At 38.4% G+C, this 26,961-nt stretch overlaps 1 protein-coding gene across 5 annotated transcripts in view; it reads right to left on the bottom strand.

Annotated features, from left to right (window-relative positions):
• Positions 1 to 575: 575 nt before the first annotated feature.
• Positions 576 to 26,961, bottom strand: part of CD28 (CD28 molecule) — a 63,508-nt gene continuing 37,122 nt past the window's right edge. For 2 of the 5 annotated variants that reach the window (XM_077154791.1, XM_077154787.1), the window contains 3 exons: positions 15,783 to 16,139; positions 13,972 to 14,096; positions 576 to 4,274 (listed from right to left, as the gene is read on the bottom strand). In XM_077154791.1, the coding sequence (XP_077010906.1) occupies positions 4,146 to 4,274; positions 13,972 to 14,096; positions 15,783 to 16,110 (582 nt within the window). In that variant the 5' untranslated portion in view covers positions 16,111 to 16,139 and the 3' untranslated portion in view covers positions 576 to 4,145. Of the gene's footprint in view, positions 4,275 to 5,159; positions 5,262 to 7,352; positions 7,448 to 13,971; positions 14,097 to 15,782; positions 16,140 to 26,961 lie in introns of all 5 variants that reach the window. The other 3 variants (XR_013173004.1, XM_077154788.1, XM_077154790.1) reach the window with 3 other exon arrangements.

Raw genomic sequence — 26,961 nt, 5'->3', positions numbered from 1 at the left:
AAAGCCATGTTGAGCCATCTTTTTCTCAAGTTTTGGTTACTTTGGTTAAACTTAGTGAGCTCCATTTCAGCAAAGAAAAGAGTCTGGAGATGAAGTCGTTTAAATTCAGGCCACCCACAGAGTACAATTAACAGAGAAGGAAACGGGATACTAAAGGAATTATCACACCTGCCCTTGGGTCTATTGTTCAAGGGTCTTCCCCTCCCCACAAAATGATAGCAGGGTGTCTGTTTCTCTGTGTGAGCACATGCACAATGGTTAAATGTAAGCCTGGTTTGAATTTTCAGGTTGCTCCAAATGCCACATGCTTATTTGCTTTGTTGTTGCTGTTGCTGTTGTTAAAGAATTGCAAGCTGAGTGCTCAGTTATGGCATAGATTCATACCTAGTTTTGATTGCGTGGGTTTGCCACCTATTTCTCTAATATGGTGAATTTTTAAATTTATTGATAGGAAACTGGAAAGCAAAACTGTCTCCTTCTCAGAGTGTGACTAGAATATTTAAACTAACCATTAATTCATAAGGCCATGTGAAATTCATTCATTCAGTCAATAAATATTTATTGCATACAAGGCATTGTTCTAGGCACAGAAGATACAGAAATAAACAAAACAGACAAAATCCCTTCCCTCATGGAGCTCACATTCTAGTTGGGAGTTAAACATAAGCAAATAAAGAAGTAAAATCTCCAGTTGACAGATGATGAAAAGGCTGTGGAGAAAAAGAATCAAGTAGAGCAGATAGGAGGTGGCGGGGTTTAACCAGGGTGGAAGGTGACATTTGAGAAGGAACCTGAAGGAGTCAAGCCATGCAGATATCTGAGGAGGACAATTCCAGAGGAAATAATACATGTAAAGGCCCTGAGATGGGAACATGTCTGTCCTGTTTGAGGAGGAACATGTCAGAGAAGCATGAAAAAGAGAGCTGTCCTGAGCCTTGAATGCTAAAGGCTAGATGCTAAAGACTCATTCTGCCTAAGGTCTTTAGAAAGGCGCCACTACTGTCCTTGACCTGGGTTGACAGTAGGTCTATGGCAGTTATGACCCTAATTCTAGATCCATCATCGGCACTCTCTCCAAATTCAAACATGTAGTTGAATTTAACACTATGGGATCAGTCCCAGGTTTTCTATGGTTCTCATCCGGCATATGAGAACCATATGAGAACATCTGGGATGTCCATTTGCCCAACTATAACTTCATGAAAGTAGCCATGAGAGCTGGTGGCTCAGTTAGTTAACCCAAGGGACTGATGGAATCAAGGCTAAAGTTTGACCTCTCTCATATAGTGTTCATAATACACAGATTGGTGAGCCCAGCCCTACATTTCAGAAAGGTAAACCATTGACGTGAAGAGAAATTGTGACTGGAGCCAAGTAAATTATCATCAGAAGGGTGCTTTGCTTGAGGTGAAGCTAATATTTGAAACTAATATTTGAAAGTTTTCATTAAAAAACTAACCTGGAGGAAAGGAACTACCACACATCTCTTTTAAGTAGCAATTTTCCTTCAGATTCATTGCCAAAATGAAGCACTACACTGAAAAACAATATTAAGATGCAAACTTTAAAACACATCTTGGTTGCTCAATAATTTTATCATTGAATACACAAAAGTAATGTACACTTGTCTCTTTAAACTGGCATACACAGCCCAAATATGTAACCTCATAATAAAAAATTACAGAGATAGCATTAATTTTAAGACTCTAACAATAATAGTAGCAAATGGCATTGTTTTCTTCATAATTACCATGTCTGAAACTTTAAATGCATTGCTCCAACCACGGTTTTTAGACCATTTCTTGGTTCATACTAATAATGAAAACAGACTTCCTTACATAACATTTCTACTTTGGTTCTGTTCAGAGTGAGTAAGAAAAATCTCAAGTGTGATTCATCTTTAGTAAACCATCTTTTCCAGTCATAAAACAAAACCATTTATTACCAAAGATCAAATCTTTCCATTTATTTTATTTTGTTTTTTTGCCACTGCCCTTTCTAAAATTCTCCAGCTCTGTCATTTTCAAATAGTCTGATAACTTGGGTTGAAGAACTCTGTATGCCAACAAGCTGGCAATGTAGTACATGTACCAGTGTAAATTCAAAAGTCCTTAACCATCCAAATACTGCCATGTTTGATCTTCTTTGGATTAATTAAACTGGTGGAATGGGAGCCCATTTGAAAATCAACCAGAGTACAATATTTTGTGTCTAGAATCATAGGATTCCTACTCTTTCTCTCCTTCCCACATTAAAAATTAATTAAAGAAGTTATCTTTATATACATAAAAGTGAAACAAAAAAAATGCCCTACATTTTATTACATGCTAAAATATCCCAAGAAACAGGAACATGGTGGAAGTTGAAGAGGTCCTCATATTTTATAGCACCTCATCCCTGGGTAGTGAGTTTAAATTTATATTACAATATTCCCTCTTTCTTAGGTTGTTGTCCAGTTCATCTGTATACATAATTTATCTATATGGAAATTAAAATAACAACTAACATTTCTATGCCAGGCGTAGTGCTAAGTGCCAAGTTCAAGCAGAGAAAAAGACAGCCTTAGAACATGCCCTTGTGGAGTTTACAGTATAGGAAAAGCCATTTCTGATTCTTATCTCCATTTTATAGTTGAAATGCTGAGCTAGTGAATTATCTAAGGCCATTCAATTAGTAAAGGGCAGGTCTGGGACTTGAACCAGGTCTACTGCCTCAAACCCTAGGTTCCTCTAACACCTAAATAAATCAAATCACTGAACAAGTTGTGAAGGCAGCAGTAGAGTCCATTCTTAAAAGTCCCTGAGAATCCTCCAGTTGCCTCAAAACTGGATGCAGAAAAACATCCATGGCCATTCCAAGAGGCCTTGCAGATTCTCTTGAGAACTTTGATGCTGTCTCATTAGAGGCAACACATATCCAAAATACTTTTCCATATCCATGGACTTCCAGGATGAACAGGCAGCTGAATCCAAAGAATTTTGGTGCTCTGAGTCCTAAACCACATAAAGTCACTCTAAAGCATTTCTCACCAGGGTTCCTACTATCTGCTGCTTTCCTGACAGCTTCTACCCAATGACAGCCACCTGCTCCACACATGGAAAGAACTGTATCATCTCCTTCCATTCTTTCTTCTTCAGAAGAAGCTTGTTGAGACTAATCCCATATCCTAGAGAATGCTAACATTCCTTTCTCATGGCATCATTACTTTCCCTTTAAATGCTCTTTTCAGTATCCCACTTCAAATATTTCATGCAGATAACTGTCCAAACCAGAAACATATAGAAAAGAAAATACTCCATATGATTTATAGATAAACTGCTAAACAAATAACTCTTCATATTGTTCAAGTTATTTTGCTATAAAATGATTGTGTTCCCTGACACATATTCTTTCTTGGTTTGGGAGGACTACCTTATTCTTGAAATCCTGTGATGGACATATAACCTGAATGCCCATCATAGGGACTGAGGAAAGCAAGTCAGTTAGCCTAGTATTGCTTTGAGGAGATCCTGTTGGTCAAAATAACTAAAGATGGTCAGAATTCATCAAAGACAGTGTGTACATCTTTCTGAACTAAAAGGAAAGCAACATTAAATAGGAACGGTTTCATCAGAGGGGGAGACAGTGTTTAAAGGGTTAAAAAAAAAAAAAGTCTCACAGTCTCCTCTCCCTTCTCCACTCTAACCTGCTCCCACCCTGCATACTATTTTATCATATCAAGAGGAATGATTTCCTACCCTTTCTTCCCTAAACATTCCTTGGACATCACACTTGGCTTGATCGGGAGGTGCAGGTGAGTGAGAAAGGAACTCCAGCAGCTTTAGAAGCAGATTTCAGGGTTAAAAAAATTCACTCGCTATTTCTTCTCTACCTTAACTTCTCAGTCAAGTCAATAAGTTAAAAACACACTAAGTTTGAATTTGGGTCGGGGTACTGTAAGGCCACAGTAATTTTCTTTAACTTCATTTTAGACTACCAAAATGATCTTGATATTTGGTCTAGTCGCTCAAGAAAACTGGCAGTGGTGGCCTAACAGGGCCCCGCGGTGGCCGGCTGCAGATCGAGGGGGTCCTTTCCTATCCAGAGCAGTGGTGGTGGGTGCACGTGGGCGTGCCAGCCGGCTCGCTTCTGGATAGGCGTCGGTGTCAGGAGCGGTACGCGGCGAAATCTCGCGCGGGCGCGTAAGGCTGGTAGTGCTTGCGGGTGGGTGCTGGCCTCTTGGGCGTCATGTTCATGTAGTCGCTCTGAAGGATCCTGCTCCTCTTATTCCTCATCTGCGGAAAAGAAAAGGGTCAATGTGAGGGTGGGGGGCGTGGGAACGAGGAGGGAGATGTAGTGAGAGGGGCCCTAAGACAACTGAGAAAGTAAGCTACAAGCCGACTCTGGGGCAACTTCACAGCATCGGCTGTCAAATAAGGGGAACACCATCATTCATGAACAGCTTGGACTTGGATAATGACTGATTCAGCCTACCGAATTTGGACTCTTCTAAATTAGCTAAAAAAAAAAAAAAAAAAGAGGTATGAATCAAAAAAGATATTTTACTCTCAATGCAGTCATTGAACCAAAAGCATATCTAATTAACATATCTAGTGGTGTTATGTAAATCTACTTGAAGATTTTTGGTCTTTTGACTAGGTCAAGCGCCCCCATTACAATCTTCTTACATTAGTCATTTGCTTAACAAAATTATTTTGGGTCTCCCCCCCCCCCCACAATTAACCAAAGAGGACCTTTGACTCATCCAGTGTCTGGAATAATTCTAAATCCAAATTCACGGACTCCATTAATATTTTTGTATTCCCCTATATGTACATATTTCTGGAAAGAAGTGGCACTCATCTTTATTCTTCCGGCTTAGCTCTCTCAGGATGAATTTCTACTACCAGTGAGAGAAATGGGGGCAATACTGAACATGTAGCAAGAGTTAAACTCACCATGAGTCTCAGAATAGTTTTTAACTGAGGGTGAGGAGCTTCTTTTTTCAACCAACGGCATGATGAATTCCCCACTATTGGCAAAAGACCCATAAAAAATCTAAAAATAGAAAGTCGTCCTGATTTCTGAATTCAGAATTCTCTATTATGAAAATGTGCTTACTTCCTAGTACAGAGACCTGGCACATAAGTAGATATGCTGTATATGAATGATATAAATACCTGAATGAGTAAATAAGAGAATGACTTCATCTCTGGCCTTATTTCCATGCACTCCTCACCAAGCCCCTCATACCTTCCTTGTCAAAAGGTCATGAGTAAGTGCTAAAGAAAGGTTTGAAAAATACCATCATCCAATGTTTTCAGTCTTCATCTTCTTAAACTCTTGGCAGCAGTCTATTGATTACCCTCTCCTTTTTAAAACACACCTCCCCTCTACATGGTGTCATCTCAGCTTTCATCTTACTTTTCCAGTCACTCCTTCTTCAGAAAAAGCTTGTTGAGACTCATCTCATATTCTAGAGAATGCTAACATCCCCTTGCAAGCTCATCCTTCTCTAACTAGCCATTCAATGTTAGAATCCCTTATGACGATCCTAGGCCTTCACGGTGACTCGCTCTATCTTCCCACCCTAAGCAATCTCATCCACATTCACAGCTTAAATTACCACCTATTCACCTAAATTTATGTCTCATGTCCAAAACTAAATGCAGGATGATCTCCCAAAATATAGTCCCCTTCCAGTGTTTCCCATCTCAACGAATAACACTATATGCATACAGCTGCTCAAGCCAGAAACCTAACCCTTATCTTGACACCTCCAGCTTTGTTACAAAATTCTGTTGAATTCCCCTAAATGTCCCTGAAATCCATCAACCTCTGTCCATCTCTACCACAACCATCCTATTTCTACCACCATTCCTCACCTGAGCTACTTCAGTAGCCTCTTACCTGGAACCCTGATTCTACTCTAGCCTCTTTCTACCTTTTTCATGCTGTAGTCTGATTCTTTGGAGCCAGACTTTGAGGAATGGATAGGACTTCCATAGACAGAAAGAGCAAAATCAGTTTCTAGTCGAAGGAAACAGCATTAACAAAATTGGGAGGAAGAGAATATCTAACTTTATAAGATTTATTCAGAGAAATAAATCACAGCAGATAATTTCAATAATTTAGGAGTAGAGACCAACTCTTGAGATAGTAGTGTGAGATGAAGAGGACCTTGAAAACTGTTTAGAAGAAAAAGATTTAGAAGAAACTTTAAGGGGAATAAGCACAAACTAAAATTCCCAGGTGTCTGTGCTCCTGAACACCAAGAAAGGAGAAATGTTGTTATTAATGATAATAGTATTATTATTAGCATCAATATTATTATTAAAGCAAAAACCAATATCATTATTATAGGGATAATCCTGGATCTGAACTAATTTGTATTCAGAAACTTTTGCACTCAATTATCAGTAATAAATAATAAATAAAGTTGAGACAAATTCTACAACCAATCAAACACATTGGTGGCAGTGAGGGTGGCATGATCAGATGATTGATTTAGGAAGACTAATCTAGCAGTGATATGCAAGATATTTTGAAAGCAAGAGAGACTGAAAATATAGGTCTGTAGCAATTCTCAACCAGGGGTAATTTGCTATCTACCCATCCTTCCTCCCCCTGGGGTTAGCTGGCAATGTTTGAAGACATTTTTGATTGTCACAGTGGGAGAGATGTTACTGGCATCTGGTGGGTAGAGGCCAGAGATACTGCTAACCATTATATAGCCGCCCACAGCAAAGAATTATCCAGCCAAAAATGTCAGTAGTAAAAAAAAAAAAAAAAAAAAAAAAAGGTCAATAGTGCCAAGATTGAGAATTCCTGGTCCTCAGAGTCCCATCATGAAAAAGAAGCAATGGATTCCAAATATATTACTTAATTAGAATAACTATTGTTAGACTGCTTGACTAACATACTCTTCCTTCTTGCTCAAGGCTAATGCTCAAAGATGGCTGATGATTTGTGCCCAGGTGACTGGAAGAATGTTGCTCCATCCACAGATATAAGGCAAAGTAGATTTGGAAAAAAAAATGTATTAAATTCAGCTTTGGTATTTGGGGTTTGAAACGGTGGCTGGGTTATCTACCTGGTACTCAGAAGATAGGATAGCATTAAACACATAAATAGAGAATTCATTCACATAGAAGTAGTCATGGAAACCATGTGGGACAATGAAGTTACTCTTCAAACATCTTGGTTCCACATTCTCTCTATAAATGAATGACTAAAGCTCTCTTGAGTACAGGGTACAGGAGGGCAGGGGTAAAGGCAAGGAAATGTCTGCTTCCAAATAAAGTGTTGAAGGATGCTGATGATACCCTGGGAAGCATTTTGAGTACCTACTCCAATCTGGTGGACCCCCTTACCTGACTCACAAGTGACAGTCTTTGCCTCTGGATTCTCAAACAAAACTATAGCTTGTAGATATCATGAAGATTTCTTGACACTGAAGGTCTCCAGGCTGCACACAAAGATTAGGAAAGATCTGCTGCACTCAATTCCCATAATTACCATCACACCTTTATCAGATGGTGGATTCAATTACTATCACCCTAACTCTAAACACACACAGTGGGATGTATATGAAACATGCTTGGCTGGGAACGCTATTGAGAATCCACAGTGTCCATGTGCATCTAGCATATGCATATATGTATGTAGGAAGTACCCACCTTTTGTGACAGTGTGACTGGGTGATCTATTCCACCTCTATAACCATTCAATGTCTGCTAAACATGTACAGTTTTAGGATCACTCCTTCTTTGCCCTCCTTACCCCACTCCTTACCACTTTTCCCATGGACACAGGGCATGTAAAAGACAATCCACTTAAAGGCACCATCTTCAAAACCTACTGGATCCTTAGGGGAATGGTGAGAAAGGGGGAGAATTCAACTTCCCCAAGTGGAGAATTTTTGATACTGTCACAAGCAGTGGCAACCACCAAAGAAATAGGCTGAGCTTCCAATCTTGGGGTTTCTTCATGTGAAACTTAACCCCACAAAGGATAGGCTAAGCTTACTTAAAATTAAGCCTAAGAGCCACCCCTAAGAGAACCTCTTTTGTTGCTCAGATGTGGCCTCTCTCTCTCTCTCTCAGCCAACACAACAAGCAAACTTACTACCCCCACCCCCGCACGTGGGACATGACTCCCAGGGGTGTGGACCTTCCTGGCAATGTAGGACAGAAATCCTAGAATGAGTTGGGACTCAGCATCAAGGAATTGAGAAAACCTTCTCGACCAAAGAGGGAAGAGTGAAATGAGACAAAATAAAGTGGCAATGGATGAGAGATTCCTAACAGAGTCAAGAGGTTATCCTGGAGGTTATTATTACACATTAGATATCACCTTTTTAGTTAAGGTGTAATGGAGAGGCTGGAGGGAACTGCTTGAAAATGTAGAGCTGTGTTCCAGTAGCCATGTTTCTTGAAAATGAATGTATAATGATACAGCTTTCACAATGTGACTGTATGATTGTGAAAACCTTGTGTCTGATGCTTCTTTTATCTACCTAATCGACAGATGAGTAAAACATATGGATTAAAAATAAATAAATAATGGGGGAGCAAATATTAAAATAAATTTAGTAGATTGAAATGCTAGTGATCAATGAAAAGGAGGGGTAAGGGGTATGGTATGTATGAATTTTTTTCTGTTTTCTTTTTATTTCTTTTTCTGAATTGATACAAATGTTCTAAGAAATGATCATGATGATGAATATACAACTATGTGATGATATTGTGAGTTATTGATTATATATCAAGAATGGAATGATCATATGGTAAGAATGTTTGTGTTTGTGTATGGTTACATTTAATAAATAAATTTTTTTTTAAAAAGTACCTACTGTATCTAAAGGCAGATATTACCTGTACAAACATTATCTGCGTTCCTAACATTGTGATCTACAGTGGGGAAGACAGTGCTTCTTAAAAGGCTGCTTAGACTAGGGAAGAGAACAAACTTACCAGCCTAATTGTGGGAATGGAGGATTGAGTGAAGTAACAGGTGCTGATCTGTGGTAGCCTGCCAGAAGGGAGTGCTTTATTTATTTACTCAAATGTCAGCAACTGGTCAAGAACTGAGATAGAATCTGCAGCTGCTCCCAGACACCCACTCAGCCTAGAACTGCCTATGGCAGCATATTACCACCCTCAGGAAGTTCCAGAAACAGGCAACTTACACTAAGGTACCCTGTAGACTAGCTAAAAATAGGATCCTAAGAAAGTGCCCAGGCATGGCTAACCTCTAGGGATCCCTAATGGCACGACTGCCTCGTTCAGCAAGGAGGTTGCTGCTTTAACAGAAGCTACAGCAGCAGGAAGAGATGAGTCCAGTAAAAATGCTGTTATTCAATGAAATATAGATATATTTTGATTTCACACTTTTTTGGCCAGAGAGTACAAAGACCCTGATTAGGTAACGTAATTGACTACAAAAGGCCACTGATGACAATACATGCCAAGCACTGGGACTTCTCAAATCATAAGGAGTTTGTGAGACAGAAAAAAGACTAAAATATGTTTTCTCAAGGCTAGGCAAAATTAACCTCACTAGGCATAAGCATTGCTTCCAAAGAAAAACCGATAGCATTCATCCCTTTGGGTGACTTGGGTCATTAAGCAACTTAATGCCTCAAAACAGTAACTGTTCCTCTAATGCATATTTAAAATAGTTTAATGATGAACAGTACTCTTTTGGTCATGAAAGCTAAAGCAGTTCCCAAAACTCCTCCCCTGAGAAGCTAAAATATCACTTTGACCTAGCTGAGCAAAATTTCCTAGAAAAGTACCCAAAGAGCTACTGCACCTGGCGTTTAAATAAGGAAGTTAGGATTACCAATGAGAGAACTGGAAAGCCATATAGCAAGCATAAAAGCCAATGGTCAAGGATTAGGAAAGACTAAGCAGTAAGAATTTTTAATTCTAAAATCATTGATAAACACCACAAGGGTCAAAGCTGGCAGGAGCCATGGATGAAAACACCAAGATCCAAAAATAAAAAGGGATTCACTCAACTAACGTCAGAAGCAGAACTTAAGCAATATTTTGCCATGCCAAGGCCCCCTTTACGATGGGGTAAACTTGCAGAAAGAAGGCAAGCCAGGTGAATTCCCAAGATGATAGCGAATATAAAGAATTTCCAGGGACAAGTAATCACTTTGTCCCCTACCCTACATGAGGTACAGATTAGGCAACAGACAGTCTGACATGTGCCTGTCTGTCTTCTAGTGTCTCCTGCACTGGGAGGAGCATGTGTGGAACAACTGAGAGAATTTTGGCAATAGAGTAACAGCAGTTAAAAAGAATCCAAGAGAGACTGGAGGGAAGTGCCTGAAAATGTAGAGCTGTGTTCCAGCAGCCATGTTTCTTGAAGATGATTGTATAATGATAGCTTTCGCTATGTGACTGTGTGATTGTGAAAACCTTGTGTCTGATGCTCCTTTTATCTACGGTAGGGACAGATGAATAAAACATAAGGATTAAAAATAAATAAATAATAGGGGGAACAAATGTTAAAATAAATTTAGTAGATTGAAATGCTAGTGATCAATGAAAGGGAGTGATAAGGGGTATAGAAAAAAATTGGGGAAACAAAGGCTAAAATATATTGGGTAGATGGAAACACTAGCAGTTAGTGAGAGGGAAGGGTTAGGGATATGGTATGTATGAGTTGTTTTCTTTTTTCTTTTTATTTCTTTTTCTGAATTGATGCTAATATTCTAAGGAATAATCAAGGTAATGAGTTTACAATTATGTGATGATATTGTGAGCTACTGATTATACACCAAGAATGGGACGATCATATGGTAAGAATGTTCATGTTTGTATGTTGTTATGTTTAAAAACAATTTTAAAAAAGAAGAATCCAAGGTGTACCTATTCACTGTGGATATGGAAGCTGAGAAGTGCACCCCCTCTGGAGGGCAGTGTGGTGGTTGCTAGCATCATGGAGGCTAGAGGTGGGGTTGCCATCTGATCCTACAACCATGTTGCTAGGTATTTACCTGAAGAAACCAAGAGGGGGACATGAATGCACATTTGCACACTGGTGTTTATGGCAGCAGTATTGTGATTCACAATGGATGGAGGTGGCCTAAGGGTAAAACCACTGAGGAATGGAAGGGAGAACTATAGTATATGTATACAACAGACTACTGAGTGGCAGCAAGAAGAAATGAAGTTGTGAGGTATGCAACTAGGTCTGTGGACCTTGAGGACAGTATGTTGAATGAAATGTCAGAAGCAAAAAGACAAATATCATAATGCCTCACTCTTATGGACTAACTATAATATAAATCTTGGAGAACTGAAGTCGAGAGCATGGGTTATCAGATTGGGTCCTAGGTTGTAAGCTTTTATAGCAGTCACATATATTCAGGAGTTGTAATTGTTATTTCTAAGTTCTGAGATGCTGAGCTATTTGTGTATAACCTGATTGTTTCCAGAAACTTTGGGTAGTTACGTGACACTTGAATTAGAGCTCTGAAGCTATGAAAGTCAGCATTACTCCATATAGCAACTGTTTAAAATGTTGAAAAAGTGATTAGACTTTTTCTAAAGATATGAATGAAGCTGATTATATAAGACTTAGGTAAATCAGAATACAGGGTAAAGGATGATATGGTCCATATTTTAACTTCAACTTCTATGTGAAACCAAAGGGAAAGATGTTTGTTTGGTGCAAAACTTATATTTTGGGTAGCACATTATCTAATTTAACTTGTATGGTCAGTTTATTTCAACACCATAAATACATGGAATCTTGAATAGGGCATGAGATCTTGTTGGTTTGTACAGGTTAGTGTGATGTCTTGATATATCCCAGAGCAATATGGGCAGAGAATAAAAAAGTATTGCAAAGTCCCCTTGGGGGACTGGGGAGATGGAGGAAATATTAAGCTACCCCATCTGGGGAATTTCTGACATTCTTGCAAGCAGTGGGGACAACCAAATCAATAGGTTGAGCCCTTAATCTTGGGTTTCACCCTATTAAACTTATTCCTGCGAAGGAGAAACTAAGCCTACTGATAATTACGTCCACATGTCACCCCCAGAGAACCTCTTTTGTTGCTCAGTTGTGGCCTGTTTCTCTAAGCCAGCTCAGCAGGTCCACTCACTGCCCTCCCCCCTACATGGGACATGACTCTCAGGAGTGTAAATCTCCCTGGCAACATGGGACAGAATTCCCAGGATAAGCCAGAATTCAGCAACATGGGACTGAGAAAGATTTCTTGACAAAAATGGGGAAGAGAGAAATGAGACAAAATAAAGTTTCAGTGTCTAACCTCAGAGTTGGGAGGTTATACTGGAGGTTATTCTTATGCGTTATATAGATATCCCTTTTTAGGTTATGGTGTATTGAAGTGGCTAAAGGGCAGTACCTGAAACTGTTGAACTATATTCTAGTAGCAGTGATGCTGAAGATGATTGTATAACTACATAGCTATTACAGTGTGTCTGTCACTCCTTTTATCCAGGGTACAGACAGATGAGTTATAAATTAAAGATAAGAAGTAAATAACTAGTGGAGGGCTAAGATTTTTAAAAATTTGGGTTGATTGAAATACTAGTGGTCAATGAGAGGGAGGGGTAAGGGGTATGGGATATATGAGTTTTTTCTTTTTCTTTCTTTTTCTGTAGTGATGCAAATGTTCTAAAAATGATCATGGTGATGAATACAAAACTATGTGATGATACTGTGAGCCATTGATTGTAGACGTTGGATGGACTGTATGTGTGTGAAAATTTCTCAATAAAAATATTTTTAAAAGAAAGAATCGAAGGTTGGATAATAGAACAGTATGGCTATGATTCCAAGGCTGCTCTCCCAGCATCCAGGCTTTAGTAAATAGGATGGTGTCACATAGCATGACCTCCAGAAATCATAAATTATAGGTTAGTTAGATTTATGGATTAAACCTTAAAAGATGGGCATCATGCTTCAGATATGTTCATTTAAACTCTTAGTTTGGTCTGTATGGGGATCATTAAATTAGTTGATTCAATAAATATTCATTAAGCACTAAAGGTACATAATATCAGATGGACAGAGAATATTATGAGCAACAGCCCTTTATAACTGAGAAGCACACAATCTAGTTGAAGAAATTACCAATACATATATATAATTTCTGGAAAATAATTCTAAGATAACATAAAAGCAAAGCATGAGGTGTTCTGTAATATACTATACACATAAGAAAAGAAAGTTTTTGAGCAAGGGAAAGATCCTTGCTCAGGAGATGGCTTCTTGAAATAAATATATTAACTGAGACATGTTCACCTAGGCCAAAAAATTCAGCATTGAAGAGGGCAAAGAAAATTCACCAAAGTTATTGCATGAACATTTGCAAAAGTTGGTAGGCACCAATTCAGTGGTGAGAACTCAGAAAAGACCAACTGCCATAATAGTTTCATAATGACAGCGCCACACTTGGCCTCTCAAGATTCAACTGCTTCAGAGAAGAAAAAAATATGACTCAAATAAACAGATCTAGTTTCTTTGCTAGGTTTGAATATACAATTTCAGTAGTAAAGTTTCTCATGATTTTGGACCCTGAACCAAAATTGCTCATTGGCTTCAACTGTCTAGATTACCAGGCTGTGTGTGTGTGTGTGTGTGTGTGTGTGTGTGTGTGTGTGTGTGTACACATACATATTTACTGCATTATGTGTTATGATCATATAGCAAAATGAGGAAAATAAAGTTAACTGTCCTTATTACCCCATCCTAATTTGTCCATTTAGCTTCTCAACCTGCCTGGCCATCTGTTCAGTGCCTTTTAGAAAATAAAACACCTATTATATTTTTATCTCAGATAAAGTTGGAAATGATAGAGAACCTACTCAATCCTGGTAGGAAAGAAAAAATAATAATGGCCACATCTTAAACAGAAAATAACCATGTAGGCAAAATTCTTGATTATGTTCAGATTGTGTATGCAGTAGGAAAGTTGCATAAAAGTAGTGCTGCATCTCTTACCCAGCATTTAAAAAGGAACACGGTTGTTAACAAGCTGTAGAAAGCCAGGACTCCACTAAGCACCACCAGTGCCAAAAAGGGAACAGAAGGCCTAGTAGACTGGTGAGGTGGACAAAGATGATTCTCTGAAAAATAGAATAGAATAGGTTAAATGATACAGGAGCAACCCTGGAGTACATTGCTTTCCTTCTAAACATCACAGAAGAATGTTGAGAGAAAGAAAAATATGCAGAAAGTATCACCAACTTAAAATATGTTGATTTCTTCTTTGGTAATTCACTTGACTGTTGAATCACTGTGTGATTCCAAATGGTGACCTCCAATGAGCTACGCCATTTCTGACAGAAGTTCATCTCAACCCTGAGCTATAGCCATGGAATAAGTTGTATGATGTACACATTTTTAGGCCATAAGAAACTCATCAGCTTAATATGGAAATCACAACACTGGACTGGTAATCAGAAGATAAATTGCTGGCTCCACCTCCCTCTAATAGATTATGTGATAATGGACAATTATTTTACATCTTTAGGTGGGAGTTGGGGGAATCTCCAGAATTCTTTTTAAGAATCGTAGAAATTTTGAACTAGAAAGAATACCAAAAAATTCTCTGGTCCAGTGATTTACAATCCTGGCTGCACATTAGAATTATGTGAGTAAATTTGTGAACTTGATAATGCCAGGTGCCTCTTCCCCAACCTAAATCAATCACCTCAGAATCTCCCGGGAAAGGGCCCTGGTATGGGTATTTTTTAGAACCTACCCAGATTCAAAATATGGAGTCATGACTGAAAATTACTAGACTAAAGGATTATTGGGATCCTTTTCAAAACTAATTATGATTCTTGTGTGGAACTGTATAATCTAAAATTTAATTCTATTTTCAAAGCAATTTATTACCAGTAATTTATTACTACAGAAAGAAAAAGCTATAGTGTATTCACAAGACGTACCCCCCAAAAATCTATTTTGACCTCTCTCAATTTTCTTTGTTCTTGTCAACAAACTTTTTCTGAGTTTGGGAGTTACATGATTTTTCTTTCCAACATTTGGAAAGAGCACAATCTCAACATAAACTCAGTAGACTTATTTCCACTAATTCCTGAATACTGCGTAACAGTGTTGAGTTTTAGGCCATAAAGAAGTTTGGTGACGTATTCAAGATCACAGAGTTGGCTAATAGCAAATTTCAGGTCCCCCGGCTTCTAGTTCAGCTGTATGTCCTTGTATGATCTAGAAAATGGGAAGGTACTTCTACAGAGGAAGACCATAGAGTACAAAAATTCTAAAAGCCCAAGTTTACAAATTAACTGGAAATAACACCCATTCTTCCCAGTCCTGATCCTTTAGGTCCAGCTGCTTCTTGAGAATACCTGGGCTTACACTTTAATGGCAGCCCTCCACCCTTTTCCTGCTATCAAACACTCAATGGAAAATAATATCAATGAAACTCCTTTTGTATGGGCTGTGTGGATTTCCTCTCTTATTCTCCCACTGAATGTCACTTAGGGAAATTAAAGATATGTAAAAATATAACGTTCAATTTAATCAAAGTAAAAAAATAGAGAGGAAAAGAAAAGAAGGAAGGAAGGAAGGAAGGAAGGAAGGAAGGAAGGAAGGAAGGAAGGAAGGAAGGAAGGAAGGAAGGAGAAAGAAAAAAGGAGAGAAAGAAAGAAAAAGATAAACATCACTTCAGTTTATTAGTTTCAAATCACTTGGGACTGATCCAGCCTCATCAGTGACCATAACTAGGTTCAAGGCTCCAGGTGAAAACCATTACTTTAGGGTTCACTATTAAAGATGCATATTACCTTTGACATGGATAATGGTTCCATTGCTCTTCTCATTGCCTATGTAAGGAGGAGGATACATGATCACGATTTTGCAAAAGTAAATATCCGTTTGGTTAACCTTCAAATTCCAGAGGTAGAATGTCACTGTTTCATTGTCCAATTTCCCATCACAGTAGAATCCTGTATTTGAATGAAACTGAAGCTGATGGGAGTAATTCCCATTCACAACACAGACTTCCACGGCACTATCCACTCCTTTATAAAGGGATGCTCGGAACTCCTTTGAGAAGAGGTTGTTGGTGTATTTGCAGCTAAGGTTTACCGCATTGTTGTATGCCACAAGCATGGGCGACTGCTTCACCAAAATCTTGTTTTCTGGTGGGGGGAAATCATTTGCTTAGAACAAGAGGATAAGGATAATTTTTTTCTGAAATAAAGAGGTATTAATTAAACAAATGAATTAACCAGCAAGCCTTCCTCTTGGCAGAGGAAGATGTAAGAACTCTTTAGGGGTAATTATACCTGGAATTTAAAAGTTTACTCTTTGATATTATTTTCAACCTCCTTTGAATGGAAAAAATGAACCATATTTTCACTTGGAAGGCATAATGTGGCCTGTTCGCATTGAGCACCATAGCTATGCACTTTGAAATTTTGAACCTGTATTGAGATTCCTAGGGTGTTAATTGTGCATCAGGCTAATTTCCTGCTTGAGTACTAAACTTGGAAAATGGCTTTTAATGCCTGGCACAGATGCACAAATAAATTTGTGTTTTAAGTTGAGACACAGACTTTTGCAAAGGAATTAAAATGTTTAGAATAGTTTCACCTTTTTTATTGGTCATCCAAGAGTAGGATAAAGAGGTAAGAGAAAAGGTAACTCAAAAAGTTTGCTTTAATTTCTCTTTCACAATAAATTCAGACACATGAAAATAGGTTCAAAGGGTTTTGTTTTTTTTAATGACTATATGAGACCTAGAGACATTAGATGATTTGTCTAAAGTCCCTGAGTAAATGCTGAGCAAATCAAGGACCAAATAATATTCCATTGTATGGCTATACCATATTCTATTTGTCCTTTCATCAATTGTTTCTACTTTTTGGCTATTATGAACAATGCTAAAGTTAACATTCTTTTGAGTAGATACCAAAAATGGAATTTCTGGGTTACATGGTAACTCTCTCTTCAGCTTTTGAGGCATTGCCTTACTGTTTTCCAAAGCAATAGCACCATTTTACATTCCCATTAATAATGTGCGAGGGTTCCTTTTTCTCCACATCCTTGCCAATGCTTCTGATTGTCCATGTATTTTATTATAGCCATCCTAGTTGGTGTAGTGCTAGCAGTGTGTTTTTAATTTGCATTTCCCTAATGACAAATGATGTTGAGAATCTCTTTATGTGCTCACTAGCCATTTGTATATCCTTTTAAGAAAAATATCTGTTCAGATCCTTTGCCCAATTTTTCCTTTGCCCATTTTTTAAAATGCAATTTTATTGAGATACATTTGCACACCAAACAATCCACTCAAAGTATATGATCAATGGCTCACAGTATCATCATATAGTTGGGATTTTATCACTATAATCAACTTTAGAACATTTTTATAACTCCAAGAAAAAAAAAATAAGAACACCCAAAACATCCCAGACCCCTTATCCCCTATTTATTTATTTATTTATTTATTTATTTATTTACTTGTCTGTCTTTATTTTATTACTCATCTGCCCATACACTAGATAAAGGTAGTGTTAGTCACAAGGTTTCACAATCACATGGTCACATGATAAAAGCTATCTAGTTACACATTCGTCATCAAGAATCCAGTCTACTGGATTACAGTTCAACGGTTTCAGGTATTTACTTTTAGCTTTTCTAATACACAGGAAACTAGAAAGGAATATCTGTATATTGCATAAGATAACTCCATAATCACCTCTCAAATCTATTTGAACTATCTCAGCCACTGAAACTTTGTTTATTTTCTTTCATTTCTTTTCCTGTTTTTGGTCAAGAAGTAATTCTCAATCACATCATGCCAGGGACAGGTTCATCCCTAGGAGTCATGTCCCACATTGCCAAGGAGACTTATACCCACATAGCAGGAGGATAGTGAGTTTATTTACAGAGTTGGCTGAGAGAGAGGGGCCATATCTGAGCAAGAAAAGAGTTTCTCTAGGGATGACCCTTAGGCATAATTTTAAGTAGACTTAGCTTCCCCTTTGCAGGAATAAGTTTCATACAGGCAGACCCCAAGGTCAAGGACTTGACTTATTCATTTAGAAGTCTCTAATGCTTGCAAGAATAACAGGAATTCCCAAGGTGGGGAGGTTTAGTATTTTCACATTTTCCCCTAGTCTCTCAAGGGCCTTTGCCCATTTTTAATCAGGTTATATGTTATTTTATTGTTGAGATGTAAGAGTTTTTATATATTTTGATACCAGACCCTTTTCAGATACATATTTGCAAATATTTTCTACCACTCTATGGGTTGTCTCTGGTATTGTCTTAAAAGTTCCCCCAGTTGACTCTAATATTCAATTAGGGTTGAAAACCACTATGGCCTAATAGACTTCTCAAACTTGCTACATATTCAAATGACCTGGGGCACTTTAAAAATCATTGATTCCCAAGCAGTAACCCAGACTAATCAAATGAGAATCTCTGGATGTGGGATCCAGGCATCAGTATTTTTAAAGGTTCTCATGTGATTCTAATTTGTGGCTAATTTGGAGAACTAATAGATTAACAGATGAAACCTCACTCCTTATCCCCAAATCCTTAGGCCTCCACAGGTTTTTCCAAACCCTTTCCTCAAACTAAAACCTCTAATTAGCCAGATTACTTAAGTCAACAACTCAGGAACATACTTCAAGCACCCCTATCTTCATACTTTGTCCACTAGTTTCATGGCCCAGAGTGCCTCTCTCCTCTCCGATTTCAAAACAATTACTGTCTGTAGCCCTCATTTGCCATTTGGTCAGGTTCAACCTTCAGAACCTATTATTTCATATGATTCAATTTGTTTAGCTTTTGATTCATGTGTATTTTCTCTAGGGACCTGCTTTCCAGGTCTCTCAAGAGCCAAGAACAACATACTGTATTTCTTTGTATAATATTGTGCAAATAAGATCTCATTAAATAATGAATGAAAAATGGCAATCTGTATAATTCTTACGAGAACCTAGAGCTGACTACCATCTCTTTAAATCCTTCTTCAAAACCTGTATCTTAACAACTTAACCTCATTTATTTTTCTTTCAGCAAATACTCAATGTCAATTTTTCTGGACATGAATTGTCAAAAACAAGGCTAGAAGAGCAGGCATGCTTCACTTCATTAGGGAGCTTGGACTCTCTCCCGAAGGTGGCAGGAAAACTATTGAAATTTTAAGCAGGAAAGTGATGTATACCATTTATCATTTTATATATTTCACTTTAGCAAAAATGTGAGGATAAATTTGAAGGATATAAGAATGGAAACACATACTCTTTGAGACCAATGGAAGAAAGGTTTATTTGGTCTGGAACTGAAATTTTCAGTAGTGCATAATCAAATTCAACCTAAATGTATAGTTCATTTGAATAACTGAAACATAGGGAGCACAGAATAAGAAAGAGGTCCTCGAATCCTATATAGATTATTGTAATGCCTAGATACATCCTAGAGTATATTAAACAGATAATCAAAAAGTACTGGCAAAGTTCCCTGAGGGATGAGTGAAAGAATATGGAACTATTAAAACTTGCCATCAGGGAATCCCCTGATGCTGTGTCAAACTTTTCACCCAAATCAATAGGCCATGCCCTTGATCATGAGGCTTACTTTTGTGAGGTTTATGTAGGTAGCGGAGACGCTTAGACTACCTATAGGCATGTCTAAGAGTTGCTTCTGCAGGACCTCTTTCATTGCTCAGATGTGGCCTCAGTCTCTCTAAGCCCAACTCTGCAAGTAAAATCATTGCCCTCTCCTCTACATGGGACATGACATCCAGGGGTGAAAGTCTCCCTGGCGATGTGAGAGATGACACCCAGGAATGAATCCAGACCTGGCACCATAGGACCAACAATTCCATCCTGACCAAAAGAGGGAAAAGAAATGTAATTAATGAAGTATCAGTGGCAGAGAGATTTCAAATAGAATCAAGAGGCTACTCTGGAAGTTGCTCTTATGCAAGCTTCAGGTGGACCTTGCTACCCTATCATAACCTGCCAGCCCCCAACTGGGCCCATTCCAGCCAATCCTAAAGAACACCTAGGGCAATATATAAGATTCCACAAGAGTGCCATGCACTAGAGTAACTTTTCAGAAACCTACAACCTCCAAATGGGTCCCTGATCCAGATAAGTCCTGGCACCTAAATATTTGATTTTCCCTTTTGTGAGTGGTTAGGCCTGGTCTACCTAGGCCAAACCTATTAAGTTAAAAGAGAAATATTGTCAACCTATCAATCATTTTTGCCTCTGCTATCAAAAGATCGACTTAACTGACACTTCTCTAACTGAATTGTCTAGTTGTTTTGATGATGAATTTAGTGCTTTGCTTTTCTAAGCCTTTCCTAAGTAGCTAAACTAGCTAAAGGTGTGAAGACAGGAAGCAGTAACCTCAAACTTCTTTCCCTCACAACTCCTGCTTGACAACAGGCAACGTGAAGAGTAAGATCGGAGGTGAGAAGGTACTTATCTACTACTTCTGAGCGAGGCATTGAGGGCAAAAGATTTCCCACAGATAATCTGTGAATCTCGTGACACCGTTGACTTCTGGAAAATTGAAAGTTTCTTGTGTTTCCGTGAGAATAAGAGAGGACAAATTCTTTGTGCAAAAAAAATTTTTCCCTCTACCCCTATCGTAAATGGGTCAATTACTATATTTAGTAATCAGGTCAGCCCTCTGCACAGGTGGAATGGATAACCATCTCTAAGGTGTGGCTCTAAGGCACTGGCAAAGGGACCCTAACCCTAAAAGCATCCTCCCCATCAGCTCAATTAATGCTTGAATTTCCTAAGATGATGAAACCTAAAATGCAATGTGGGAAGCACATTGACTTAAATTAGTGACTACAGACCATATTCAGAGGACTACAAAACACTTTAATCTCATCTGAACTATTTATAAACATGTAAGGCACAAGGGTAAGACAGTCATTTTTATCCCCATTTTGCAGATGAAAAAACTGAAGTCAAAGAGGTCATGTGGCTTGCCAAAGACTATAGGGCATGTGACCTTTGGGTCTTGAGTTCATGCTTCAAGACTTCTAAGCTATTGTTCTCATCCCTATGCTAGACTGCATCAAAATGTCAATACATTTTCAATGATTGATTCTAGATCCTCTCAAAGTTGGACTTGATAGAGAGGATAGTACTAGGTGTCTGAAATGAGAGTTAGGGAGGAGAATTCCATCGAATAAGGGAGTAAACAGGGTGAGAAGAGGAATGCACTAACATCAATTCCATTTCCTCTACCTTTTTGCTGGAGTCTCATCCTACCAAAAAAAAAATGTTCAGCTGGCAGGATCTTTGAGATGATCAAAACCAACCCATTAGAAAAGGCAAGCGTAAATAAAAGAAGTAAATGACTTTTTTTAATTCAGTCACAATAATAGTGGAAGAGCTAGATGGTAATTTATTTATTTAATTTATTTATTTATGCTTTCTACAAGCAATGTTTTAAATCATGAACGAATAGAAAACAACTTTTTCATCCAGCAAAACTGAATTGATTCCATGGTCATATTAGGGAAAAGTATATTTTCAAACTTTTTTTTTTATTCTAATGCATATACACGACACATTTTGCCTCCAATGTCAGAAACTTCCTGAAACCCACAGGTAGTTCCGAGATAAGGCCTACACATAACGTGATTACAGAAAGCACCTCTTAAAATTATTTCAGATCCACAAGAAATAATGATATCATTGTGACTGTTCCCTTTCAACTTGCCCTGGTTTTCAAAAGGGATTGAACATGGGTAATGGGCAGCATGTACCGTCACTTTCCAATCTTAAGATCCTCTGGGAAAATTCTTAACTTTAGGGCCTTTGTGAATTACATTTGTTTTTCATTTTAGAATTCACAATATTTTTTCTTTCCTTTTCTGTATATAACACCATGGAGAAATCAAATGGCACATAGCGGCTGATGAACCAGAGAGTTGGAGCACTCAAGGCTGAAGTATGCATTGAAACGTTGAGGAAACAATCACAAGGCTATAACACATTTTTAATTAGCAAAGTGATCTTCCTTCAGAACATCAAAAGAGTTTTATTAGGTTCCATCGATGCACTTCACAGTCAGTTTCTTTTGCAGTTTAAAAATCAGGATTAGTAATCTAATCATGTTGTTTCCTTCTTTAGATTCCGACTGAACAGAGTTGAACACGTTAGGGAGGAACCAAAATGAATGAAATCTTTCTGTTTTCAACAATCTTGCCCTATGATGTTTGTGAGCTTATTGTGAAGGTGACACTAGTTTCCCTGGTACAAAAGAACACCTCCCTCCTGACCACAAAGCTGGTTAAGTTACTGTAACTTTCTTCTAAGCACATTTCCTGCACCCTTCTACATGGGACTATCTGACTACTTGCTCCTTTTCAGATTCCTTAAGAAGCAGGCTGCCCCATGAGCCCATTGGGTATTGCTCAGAACCTGTAAAATAAGCTGTGCTTTCTGGAAGAAAAAAGAGACTCAACAGCTATGGCTCTGGTAACTCTAGCTTGTGGCTTGGCCTCAAACAGATGTGAGAAAGAAGAGTACAAATCATTCGCCAGCCTACAACATCTTTCTCCATCCTCTTTGAGTTAATAGGAGGATAAAAACAAAGCTATTAATAATCTTTCACATTTTGAATGTCCCCAGACACTATGAAATGTATATTAAAATGAAGAAAAAGCAGATTACACTTTTAAAGCAACTTTCTGGACATTTCATCTTGTTTTCTGTCGATCATCATCTTGAAACTTTTTTCATTTTTACAAGGAATGAGATTAAAGGAAAGCCTCTCAAAAAAAAAAACAAAACAAAAACAAAAGGCTCTGAATAAGCATGATATACACCTATACATGTGCTCTCATTCAAGATCCCCACAGATAACAGATGATACGTTCAAAAAGAGACAATACAGGAGGGTCTACTTATAAAAGGACTGTTGGCAAAGGTGTGGATATAGCAGAACCACACGAGAGGTGGTGCTGGAAGCTGTGGCTTGTAAAAGTGGAGTTTTTACCACCCTTATGTTTGAAGAGGCAAGGAAAGGGAGAAGTTACTGGAATCAGAAGCAAAAGGAGTTGTGTAGAAGAGGCCACCATGACAGAAGCAATGATATCTGTTGAGAGACACAGTCAGGCCAAGCAACCAGCCCTGTCCAAGATCCTGTATGTCACAATGATCAGTTATATCAAGCACATTAATTCTTATTGACAGAAAGCATAATTTTTAAACAAAATCTAGAGATCTTTGTTCAAACAAAGACAAATTATTACGTGTAACAACACAAATAGAAATAGAAGGCTGATTGACAAATTTACTAAACAAGCTGTTGTTAGCCAGCACTAAGCTCTACCTTTACCCCAAACTGGATTTCTCCTATGCACACAGACACTGAAATGGAGAGGATGCCTGTCCTTGTCCTTTAAAAAATATATATTGGGCTACATGCAACTGTAAGGAAGTAAATCAGAGATCAAATAGTTCAGTAGCAAAAAGCCCCATCTAAGCACCTAGACCTAAGGCATTAATTATTGAGAGAAAAAAATTATCAAAATGATTGAGTGCTTTCTGAAAACAGATTTTGATGAGTCAGAGCATTGTTCTCTGGTATTCTGAATTCTGGCATGACAAATTCATTCATTCAATGAATAAATATTGGGACCTATTGTACTAAGTTCTTTGGAAGATGGGAAGATGTAAGAGATGTAGCTCCTTCCTTCTAGGAGAAATCCTAAGGCAGGAACATGACTACTCTCCAAAACCATGTACAGTGCATGTCCTATAGAAGATCATTAGAATTCACATGAAAGAGGACTTCTTCAAGGAAGGATAATTCTTGAGGAGTTGTACAGGCTGGCCTTTACCTGGGTCATAAAGTCTGGTACAGATTAGGCAGGCTAAAGATGAAGGTAATGACCTTAGTGTAAGGGCAAAAATGAGAAGGCACAGCATTTATGGAGGACTAGAAGAGCATCCAATTTACGTAGGGGGAAAGTAAAGAGTAGATGGCTGATATAGTCCTTTCAGAACCTTAAATGCATGAAAGGCACATGGAATTTACTAAGAAGACAAGGAGAGGCATTGCCTAAGAGGGCAATGGTAGATGTCTCAACTTGAAGATGGCTGAGTTGAGAACAGTATAGCAAGTGCTGCTATAGGAGATGAGCACAGCATGGGTGTGGATTGGCTTGGAGAAAGGGTAGAACTGAGGCAGAGACCAATCAGGAGGGTACTGCAGGAGCATCAATGTGCACACATAAGGCCTGGGCTGTGGCGGTGGCAGCTGGGATGGAAAGGATGGACAATACCTTGGTACTCAATTGTACAGACTGATAGTGAAACTAGAACTGAAAATGACACAGAGTCCCTGGGCTTGACGTAGGAGGGAACAGAGGCACCATTGGCGAATTTAGGGAAGTGAAGAGAGGGAATGTGGGGAAAACTATTGAGTTCAGTTTTAGCTTAGCAGGGCTTGAGGAGCAGGTAAAGCATCCAGGAGGAAAGATCCAGAAGGAGTTAGAAATATGAGACTAGAACTCAAGGAAGCTAGTCAAGGGATGTTGGGAAGCCACGGGCATTAGGGTGACAGTTAATATTAAACTGGATAGCCTGCACTACAGTCCAATCTTATCACTTAAGTACGGTGGTGTGAGCACCCTAGGATGTTGTAAGCACTCTAGGATTGAAAGTTCATAAACAAAGAGCAATGTAAACTTGGGTGCAATGTGACCCAGCCCCTACAATTCAAACTTCTGCAATTCCTCACATCTCCTGAATGCTAGAAGGACAATCTAAGAGAACAGCATGGCAGAGCATGTTAACTTATACAATTGAAGTATATATACCACTTTCCAAGATCAAATTTTATTGTACTAAAGGTCAGCTATATTCCAAATAGCAGGTCACCCCTGAACAGCTTTTTACGTAAATATTATGGTCATTCAGTTAACAGATCAAAAGAAATTCCATAAATATCAAGGAAGAGCCTATAACAAAAATTTTTTTCTGAATATGCATTTTAATCTCATAATCAAATTTGGGAACCCTATTTCTCTCCTAAGTCACTCGAATTGTAAGCACAGAATCAAAACACTCTGTAAAGAAGATGGCAATGTTTCTTCTGTCTGCTCCATTCTCCCTAAATCTTACACCTCTGAGGAGCCTATTCAGGGCTACCTTGACACATACAGAATCTGGTAGGTAAGTGCTGTAGCCTGGAAGCTTGAAAATAATTACTGAGGCCTAGAAAAGTTATATCACGATGGGATAGACTAAAACTCCTAATCACACCTCCTTGAGAAATCAGTGTCTTTAGTTTTTGAGTTAGAAAAAAAGAGGGGACAAAAGAATAGCAGACTTGGCCTCCCCAAAGCTAAGGTCAAGCAGCCACATCCTTATACTGAAAAACACAGGGGAGATGCTGAGATTAACTTCCCTGTCTGGAACCTGGAGCCCTGCCCACAATGCTGGGCAGGGTTAGTCTGAACTTTATGGCCCTGTTATCCCAGCCATGAGCTAAGGCCAAACATAACCATATTGTCTCCGTTAAAAGGCCCAAGCAAGAATTTAAAATATGTTTGGACTAACTCTGCAAAGTCAATGTATATATTATCCCATTAACCTTTGGTCATATAGGTTTAGCACAATGTCCTATTCTAAGAGAATTGAATACATATATTTAAAAATACTTCTTAACCTCAGGTTTAAAGCATGGAATCACTCATCTACCCTAGCTCCTTCCTAATGTATCTCTGCTCTTCCTATAAATCTCCTTTCCACCTTACTCTTAAAGATTTGTCCTCCTATTTCTAAATGATTACAAAATACCATGGTAGATATATGGGTGATAATATATATATTCCTAATTGCCCTCATTCTAGCTATCAATTCCCTCTTCTTTTCAAGGCCAAAAACTACTGCCTCCATTTTGTCTCCCCCTACTTTTTCTTAACTCTTCAAAATCTTATCTTCCTTCCATGCCACTCTACTTAAACTCAGAAGTCCCAACCAACCCTTTAGTCAGATCCAATTATTCCCAAGCCATTATTCACCTCTCCTTCACTTCTACATTTAATGCTATTGACCACTATCTTTTTATGAAACTCTTCCTTCCTTGACTTTAACAACATTCCCTTAGCCTCTTTCCCCTCTTACCTCTCCAACCATGTTCTCTGTCTCCTTCAAAGAGAAGACATCATCACCCACTTCAGCTGACCCCTAAACCATAGGTAATTTCCAAATTCAGTTCAACTCGGCTTTTCTACAGTTATATCCTCTCTATTTGTGCAGGCATTCATTCTCAATGCTTCAGCTTTATTTCAAAGATGAGGATTCCTAAATAGTTTCTTCTGACCCAGTTTCCATACCTGCAGCTATCTACTGGACAATTTTCTGACATCTCAAGCCATGACTTCAAGCTTAATGGGTCTAAACCAAGCTTACTAGTTTTCTTCAAAACTCTGTTGCACAATAACTGTTTTAATGTGTTTTTAAATTCAGTTGCACAATAGACCTCTACAAACATTTCCATTTCAGACGATGATAATTCCCCCTATTAAGATAATTCCCCCTATTAAGCCAAAACCTTGGAATCATTCTTGATTCTTCCACATCTTGCACCCTTACCTTCATAACAAGTACTAAGTACCAGCATTTTTACTTTCAAAACATCTCTCATAAGAGCTCAAATAGAGTTGAGAGGCTTCACTGGAGGTCACTCTTATGCATGCTTCAGTTAAACATTGCTACCTATCATAACTTGCCAAATCCCAACCAAAACCATTTCTGCCAATCCTAAAGAATACCTAGGGCATTATACAAGATTCTACAAAGGTCTCATGCACTAAGATAACTTTCCAAAACCTACAACCTTCACATAGGTCCCAGGACCAGATAATCTCTGAAATGCAGAGGGCCAGCCTTTCCAGAACATCAACTAGTTCCATCCCCCTATCCCATACTGTTGAAAGCCCCTTTCATCAGGAAAAATTAA

This window comes from Tamandua tetradactyla, chromosome 3 (assembly GCF_023851605.1).
Source record: "Tamandua tetradactyla isolate mTamTet1 chromosome 3, mTamTet1.pri, whole genome shotgun sequence".
In the NCBI taxonomy this organism is placed as follows: domain Eukaryota; kingdom Metazoa; phylum Chordata; class Mammalia; order Pilosa; family Myrmecophagidae; genus Tamandua; species Tamandua tetradactyla.
The sequence above is the reverse complement of the archived record's forward strand: the minus strand, read 5'-3'. Positions and strand labels throughout refer to the sequence as shown.